The sequence below is a fragment of the Paroedura picta genome, chromosome 7 (genome assembly GCF_049243985.1).
Source record: "Paroedura picta isolate Pp20150507F chromosome 7, Ppicta_v3.0, whole genome shotgun sequence".
NCBI classification, from domain to species: domain Eukaryota; kingdom Metazoa; phylum Chordata; class Lepidosauria; order Squamata; family Gekkonidae; genus Paroedura; species Paroedura picta.
The window spans coordinates 35801819-35810423 of record NC_135375.1 but is presented as its reverse complement, the minus strand read 5'-3'; the positions used below and the strand labels follow the sequence as shown (position 1 = coordinate 35810423).

General features: G+C 42.4%; 1 protein-coding gene across 1 annotated transcript; it reads right to left on the bottom strand.

The window, feature by feature from the left end:
• Positions 1-586: 586 nt before the first annotated feature.
• Positions 587-8605, bottom strand: LOC143842376 (survival motor neuron protein-like). The gene is made up of 9 exons (XM_077347451.1): positions 8451-8605; positions 7854-7925; positions 6230-6355; positions 5312-5512; positions 4023-4178; positions 3563-3634; positions 2636-2746; positions 1787-1848; positions 587-1210 (listed from the first exon to the last, which is right to left on the bottom strand). The coding sequence occupies exons 1-8, from the start codon at positions 8502-8504 to the stop codon at positions 1792-1794; spliced, it is 849 nt and encodes a 282-aa protein (XP_077203566.1). The 5' UTR covers positions 8505-8605; the 3' UTR covers positions 587-1210; positions 1787-1791.

Below are 8605 nucleotides of genomic sequence, written 5' to 3'. Positions count from 1 at the left end.
AACAGTGCAATTGAAAGCCTTCAGTGAGAAAACAGGATGCTGGACTATAGGAACGAACCAGTGGTCTGATTTAGCAGGGCACTTATGTTTTTATGGTGTCAGACTGAGGAGAGGGGAGGGATGATCCCTTAGACCGGGTTTCATCAACCCCCGGTCTACGGCCCAGTGGCGGGCCACCGGCAGCCGCGCCTGCCTCCCCCCGCCCACAGTGAGAAGGGAAGAGGCAGGCACAGCTGCCGGCACGCAAACGCGCATGCGCGCAGCTGCCGCGCATGCGTGTTAGTGCCCCTGGTGGCAAAAACGTGCGTGTGCGGCAACTGTGTGTGCGCGTTTGTGCAGCACCCGGGCCGTTGGCTCTCCCCTCACCCCGGAGGCGGTCCCTGACCTGAGAAAGGCTGGGGACCGCTATCTTAGACAACGGACTTCCTTATTTGTACAGGCTTTTAAACAGGATCAGACTCAAGCAGTATACCTACAGTGATTTCCATTATGTCGTTCCTGTATTCAAGAACATTCTCCCTGTTAGATGTAAATATTGCTTAAATTGTAAAAGAAGCAAATGTTTTTCAGACGGACACCTTTAAAGTAAAATTAAAAAAAGGTTTTATTGATGAGTATTTTGAGCAAGTTCAGTGACATCACTGATAAGCAATAGAGCCCTATTCACTTGAACAGAGTTGTTTGAGCCCCGCTGTCTGGATCCACAAACATCTATAAAAAAAGAATCACTGACTGGTAACACTTCTAGAAAGTACATAAGCCATGACATGAACCCATCAAACGTATTTTACCGTATGCGTACATGAATCAATTCCAACAAAAATTGTAAAACAGCGATGAAAAAGATACTTCCTGCAAAATCTTCAAACCAAAAGTCAGAGTTTACATTCCATACAACTTGTTTCTCTATACGTTTGTTGTTGCTACCAAAGCTCCGCAGTTATGCAGGATTGTCTTACACTGGTGCAAGACTAGATAATCAGATTCACAAGATGAATTAAGTCCTGAACAGGCACTCCAGAGTGGGACAATGGATGATAAAAGCAGGGTCAAAACAACAATCTTGCTACCAAAGTATTTTTTGTACCAAGAGAGTAAGTGATGCTTCTGAGGAGTATACAGTCAGTGATCTTCATCTCAGTGAACACTTCATCTTTGTTGAAGACTTACATGTGGGACATCCCTCTCCATGGGAGAGATTTTTTTACACCTAGTTTTTAAAAGGAGAACATACAGGTAAGATCGTGTTAAAAATACACATGCCAGTAATATTGCATTCGTTTTCAGTCCAAGACAACCAATTTGTATTGGAATGGTTGAAAATTCTATCAGCTGCCCAGTTGTATTTCACATGTACTCTCAAAAAGAGGTGTATATGGCAATAACAGACACTGCCTTGTACGTTACTTTAAAAAAAAAACCCTCTTCCAGAGTCCTGAACTTATTTAGTTATGTTATTTCATTGATGAATCTGCTAGTCAATCTATGGCAATGATTTCACGGATGAAAGTTCAGTCGCATGGCTATTGCTCGTCATTACAGAAAGAACAGTTGACTTAGTTTTGGTTAAAAAACACATCTACAACCCTAAATCCACAAAGCAGCAATGAGTCAACCCCTCGCTGTTTTCACAGCACCCTTTCCATTTACTACCAAGAAAGACTACTTTGTGATGGTTCTTCCTGCACCTACACTCTCGTCCACAAGGAACACTATGCATTTGTGTTGGGTCACCAAGATACAGTTGGTACGGCTTGCTCTCTACTAAAATAAAAGGCATACTTACAACAACTACTTAGAATGGGTGTGTCTTCCCGATGTAGCTTCCATTCGGCTCTGTTTTAAACCCTGTGTAATACAGGATGCAGAATTGTTTACAACAATCTCAGTGACAATCAGGAGGTCACAACTTCATGAAATGGAGTTCTGGTCAGCTAAAACGCTCATAATATTACATCTCAATAGTCAAACATTCATTCGTCCTATTGCCAAAAATGGTGGAAGAGAGCGGCATGTGGTCTTTCAGGTTTTGTTTTTATATAGTAGGTCGATAACTGAAAATCTTGGATGTTTTTTTTTTTAAGAAGTTCATAGATTTATTCAGCACTGTTCCAGTGCTTCAGTGTTAAGTTTTGGTTAGCCAAGGCAATGTAGATTTGATTTAAAATTTTTGTTTTAATCTTAAATTAGTAAGAAAATGTTGGAATCATTTTGACAGCATTTACACTTCCATTACCTCCTTTTTTGTGGCACAGCAAAAGCCATGTCAAATGTCAATGCCATACTGAATTCTTCATGTGCAACATCCTTCCAAGAATACATAGACTCCATGAAAGACTATTATCTTTTTGACAGAAAATAATGCAGGCACATGGGATGGGATGAACTGGACCAAATGTGGCTCTGTTTGAATACAGGTTTTGTTTTAGGGTCAAAGCGACACATTACGGTGTTCTATGGGTTGACCGGGTCCTCAAGATGATGGGTAACAGATGCAGGCACCCATAATAGCTTGAGTTGCTTTTTTTAAAGATAAAGATAGGCACACAGATAGGCTATACTATTCAAGTTGTGTTAACATAACAGGCAAGCTGCATTTCAGGAAGCACAAAAAAAAAAAAAAGATTTCTCTTACCAGATAATAGCCAGTATGATAACCACTCATATACCAGGCTATTAACATACTTCCTAACGCTTCGTCATCTTCTGAAGAGTCTGGACTCAGAGGTGGTGGTGGCGGAATCAACTAGGAAACAAGAGAGTTTATCCTGAACAGGCTGGTTTCTGTTTAGAAAGTTTCAAAAAGCATAACATGCCTACGTTTTTTAGATTTATAACCTGCAAGCTAGCATGATATTATTTGCCATCTGAAACTAGTAGTCATTTTTTCAAAGTGACAAATTTCAGAGCTAAGTCCTACAGTGCTCATAGTATGCTATGCATCTCTATAATCTTTCTCCAGGGTTCACTGCAAAGAATCACTTGAGAAGCTTCTAATGCCAAGCTGAATTAGGGGATAATATTTATTGGAATGGACTCCGGGGAATGGTACAGGACAGGAAGGCCTGGGGGATCATTGTCCATGGGGACACGACTTCGCACCTAACTTTATTGGAAATACGTTTGCATCATGTCGCTATACCTTAAGAGCTATTACTCATGGACCAACAGTTCTAGTACCAATATTTAAAGAGGGAGATCATCAATTTGACAGATACATGCAGAGTCACATACATTCACAAAAGGAGACCCACAACAGATTTACAAAGCAAAAGAGCCTATAGTGAGCCAATATAATCAGCAATCTGAACTTCCAGTTCTTGCTAAAAAGTAATATCCCTCTATCTTCTGCAGCCCCGAACATATCCTGTCAAGTGCTAGTCTGCAGGAAGAGTACAAGGGGACAGTCAGAAGTTTGCAGTGGGCTGGGGTAAATCATCAAAAAACATCTCCCTTCCATCTGCAGAAATCCTACACTGTACCCGATCCCTTATCTACTGTTTGACAAAACAAGGTCTAAGAGCATGCCTTTTTGTAGTTACACTTTTTGCCCATCACTCACCGGTGGTCCTGCTTGAAATGGTGGAGGCCAGCCTGATAAGAAAGATGGAGGTCCACTGAACTTTGACCCAGTCTACATTCAAGTTGTTTAACATGCAACAAAAGAATATCTTCATTATATCCATGACTATAAAGCAAACTGACAAAATGCCCCCCAATCAGAGGATTATAATGTCAAAGGATGTGAAACATTTCACAACATTCTATAACTTAAAATATTAATGTTCAGAGGGCAATAGGTTCTGTGTGTAGCTTTCCAAAATACATTAATTACACATCAAACACATTCAGAACTGAACAAGGCTCTCATCTCTTTACCTCAATAGAAATCATTATTCTTAAAACTGTAGCCCTTAGTCTCGTAATATAATGCCAACTGAAAGTAAACCTTTTGAAAAAAGCTACCAATGCACTAAAACAGTTGAACGCTGCTATGTAGTAACTAGATGACTTTGCCTTACCCTTCCCAAACCCAGTGGTGGTGGTGGTGGTGGTGGGGGAGGAGGCAGTGGGAAGTATGAATTCCATTGCGCTGATTTTGGACGATTGTGCTTATTTCCGGGTGACTGGAAGGACAAGTCACTTTCATCGGTTGAATACTGAGCCTCATTTGCATTCTAGACAATATAATTTTAAATAGAAATTCAGCAAAGACATTTTTGAGCTACACTCACAAGGTCCAAATAATAAATACACTCTAGCTTTTCCACACTTGAGTTTTGTGACATCAGAGAACACAACTCTTAAATGCGACTATTTATTTATTAGACTTATATGCAACAACTCTTGGACCAGACAGCTCATGTTGGTTTACAATAAAAACATAATACAAATACAATATCCCCACACTACCGGCTCGACCAGTGTTCCCCAACCCCCCCGGCCATGGACCGGTACCGGGCTGGGAAGCCCTCGGTAATGGGCTGTGGCGGGGGGGGAGGGAGACACCGGTGCACCAGCGAGCGTGCCTCCCCCACACAGTGCAGTGAGAGGGATCGCTCCCGGTGCAGCGAGAGGGAGGTCCGGGGGGGCAGAGGAAGGCGCTGGCGTGCCAGTGTGCGCAAATGCGCGGGCGCAGAGCATCTGCAACCACCCCTCCCTCTCCCCGGGCCTCCCTCTCTCCCCCAACATAACTATACAATGGATGCAATGGATGGTGGTGACAAATTTATCCTCTACTGAACACCTCAACTCTTCTGTTCACAGCTATGATGTTTAAAAAGATATCACCAGGCGATGTTAGCCCAGGGAGGTGATGTTGGCCCGGGGGGGAGGGGGGAACGTTGAATTTTCTGACCAGAAATTTCAATGCAACAAACTTTTGAATCATGACATACATTGATACATGGACAGCTTATTACATTATGTCAGAAAATGATGTTAAGATTATGTACTTGTATCTTATATGATTTGTAGGAGTAATCACTGAGGAAGCTCCTGGAAAATGGGTTTATTAACTAGGGCCCCATTTGGATTACTCATGATATTGTAATAAAATAACTTTAGAAAAAAATCTCAGTTTATTTATTTATTCAACAGCCATCCGATTTCCTTTTTTTTCAGCTGTGACTTCGTGAGGAATAGTCGGTTCTTTTTTAGATTTAATATCCCTGCACAAGGGAACAGAGGGCACACTCTGGTTGGATGAACACAATTGCTACATGGGAACATTCTGGAAGCCTTGCAAGAGCTGTTAAAATAAGAAATGTCTCCTATTTCAGTAAAATTTGAAATTTACAATGGTTCTCACCTCTCCAGCACTTCTTTCTTCATTTGTTCCCTCAGCATCTATTGGTGGCAGCAGATCAGACAACCGGTGCTCTTCCTTATTTCCATATCCGGTATAAGCCACTATGCATGTTCCTTTCTTCCAGTTAATCGAGTTGATAGTTGCTTGGTACACATTACCATCTTCAGACCAAACTGCACTGCATGCATCATTAACTCTCCACTGTATTGAAAGAAAAAAGTTTCACATGTAATGTTTCAAAACTAGTTAACCCATCAGCCTTCTATAGTAGCAAAATTTGTTTTGTGCAAAAAAAAGCCCTTTTCATTAAACAGACTGTTAGCAATGTACACTTACACCCTCACTGAACAATTAACAAGTATTTATTTATTTATTCATTTTATTTCTTAACTGCCACTCCTGGACCCAGCTGGCTCGTGGTTTGTTTCCTTCTTAACCAAGATCCTAGGTTTAGATAGTTCTTTGTTTACGTGACTTGTCACTTTTTAAATTTTCAAATCAATTGAAAATATTAATATTGGCCATCCTTATTCGATACAGTTCCTCAAGTGTGCCGCTTGAAAACACTGAATGAAATGTTGTACTCTTTCCAGCATCTTCTACAAATACATTACTCTGGCAAGAAAAAAATCATTCCTGTTCTTAAAAAATGGAAGAATGGAGCCATGGAAGGCTGGTAAAAAAATCTAATAAATAAGAAAGACAGCAATATATCACAGGGCTTCTCAAATATCAGGTTTTCTTTTTCCTGCAAAATTTCAGGGACAACATTACTGCAAAGAGAAGGAAACTAAAGATTCAGGTTGCTATTGCCAAGTCTTGTATTTGGTAACAACTTGAAGTTAATAAAATTAAGTCTTTTTGTTTTTCAAAATAAAAAAAATGCTAAGAGCTTTAAAAAAAGTGTCCGCCAGTGACCTGGTTCTGTGAAGCAGCATTACTTTTCTTCCTACTCTTGTTCTTTTTGTTATTTTTTCTTTTTGTTCCAGCATTTTGCTCCGTTTTCTCCAAAGGCTCTGAACAGTCACCATTCTTCAAAGCATTCTATTAGAAAAGGTAAGCAAACAGAAAACAAAAAACACTTTTTAAAGTTGCTTGTTCCTTGAACGTCATGTCATAGCAACCTGCTCAGAAACCCAACCACGCCCAAGAGCATACAAAGGGAGGAGTGGTTGATATTCCAAGTACTATTTGGAAGGTAAGGACCCAGGCAAGCCCAGATCTTCGAGGTTCATACTTTAGCTACACTGTTCCCATTCTTTGCTGTCTACTCTCTTGAAATAGACCAGGGCAACACTACTTTTCAAATAACTGTTCTAGTATCTTGTTCAAGGCTGCAAGAAGCAAAGAGCCCTTCTTACTGGCTGCATGACAGACTGAGAAATGCATCTTGACGACTGGTAACTGGCAAGGCTGCATGTCCTTCGGCTGCATCCATCCATTTAAGAATGGACACAAGGGCATCACAAGCTACCCAGAATCAGAACGAAATGGCAACAAGACTGCCATATTTGAATGCTGTCAATTATGGAACATTTTGTTAGAAATCTACATTGGTAATAGAAGACTGAATTCATTGTAAGCAAAATAGTTTAATCACAAGAAAAATGCTGGCAGTCTGCATTGTATACTACTCAGTGATAATACACTAAAAGGAGTCATGACCAATCTGTATGCTGGATCAGAAACCGTCAGATCAAACAGGATGGGCTGTATCCCACATATGGCCAGCAATCTTTCCCACATCCTCATTTCCCTGTAGCTCTGAAGGTTGCAGCAGGAACATGGATAACAGAGCATGTTGACGAAGGGTCTGAAGTAATGATGGAACGAAATTGAATGAAGTCAATCTTCTTCCCTCTTCTGCCAATAAAACCTCAGGGTGCTATGTCAATAAAAGGATATGCTTTGCATTCTCTTTTAAAAATTCCCAGCTTTTATATAAAAACCCATACTAGCCCCTTTTGTTGAAGAGATGTGCTGTTTCACTTATATCTCCTCAACCAAAGAAGAGAGCTGTGAATTCAAGGAATCAAATGCACAGATGGTATAACTGATATAACAAAAGTCAACAGCTGATTAAAACAAACTAGTCCTTGGAGGTCGGGGTGGGAGATTGAGGCTGCGAGAAGAGAAGGGTGAAATACAGCTGCCATGAAGGTGGGGCCAGGAAAATCTGAACATTCCCAAGCACACAGCAACCATTCAGGCTATCTTCCCCAAAATTTTGCAGCAAAGGACATTTGGGAAACACTTTAAAAAAACACCACGGGAAACCTAGAAGATTAATGAATGTGCCTTGTTGTTATGGAGGAGCAGGAGGAAAACAAATTCCAACAGTATCAACGCTGGGGCAACGAACTGGCCTAGGAGACGTGTCAACTGTGGGGTTTTGTTCTGCCTGCTAGTCAAGTGATGACAGTCTCAGCCCTGTCCTTCCTTCCTTAAAAAACTGTTGCTTCTGGAAATAAATGCTAGACAGCAGCTTCCGTGCAAGTGTAAATCTCTGCAGGTTACATTTTTGTACCAAGATGTGCTTTACCTTGAAAGATGCAACTGCTTTATCATATGCTTTTATGAGGGCAGTATCATCCCATATATCAGAATCATCGCTCTGCAGAAAGAAAAGAACAGAGAGGTTTAGCCCATTTTTAAGCCATTTAAAAAGCTATGCACTAAATCCTATGGTTCCAAGCTCCAGGTTGGAGAATCCCTGGAGGTGGAGGGGGGCACAATTTGTGCAGAAAAGTAAGCTCATTGGAGATATGATGCTGCGGAGTCCACCCTCTGACGCTCCTTTACTTCTAGGGAAAGTAACATCTGCAGCCTGGAGATCAGCTGTAATTCCTGGCGACTCCCAGGAAGCCACCTGGAGATTGGCAGCCCTCAGGCCGGATGCCTAAATCCATGGACACCTTCTTGCCCTCTTCAATACATGGGCGTCTCAGTAAGGCGCATGGCTCCCCAAGCTTCCGCTTCTGCCACCTCCGACCCACCAGCACGAGGGATGCCGGTGCCCTGGTAGGCCCGGGAGCCCCCCTGGAATTACCGCTCCTCTCCCGACACCAGCGATGAGGGCGCCGGGGGAACATGGACGGCCTCCCAAAGCGAGGGAGAGAGGCCCGGCCGCCCCACATACCTGCCCGGTGCCGCGCCTGAAGAGCAGCGTCTCGTCCTCGCTTCGAGCCGCCATGAGCTTCCCCGGCGCGCTGGGCCAAGCAAGAAGGCGCTCCCTCACCAGGCCGCCCGCGCCGCCGCCATGGCTACCTCATCAGGCAAGGACGGGCGGGGAGG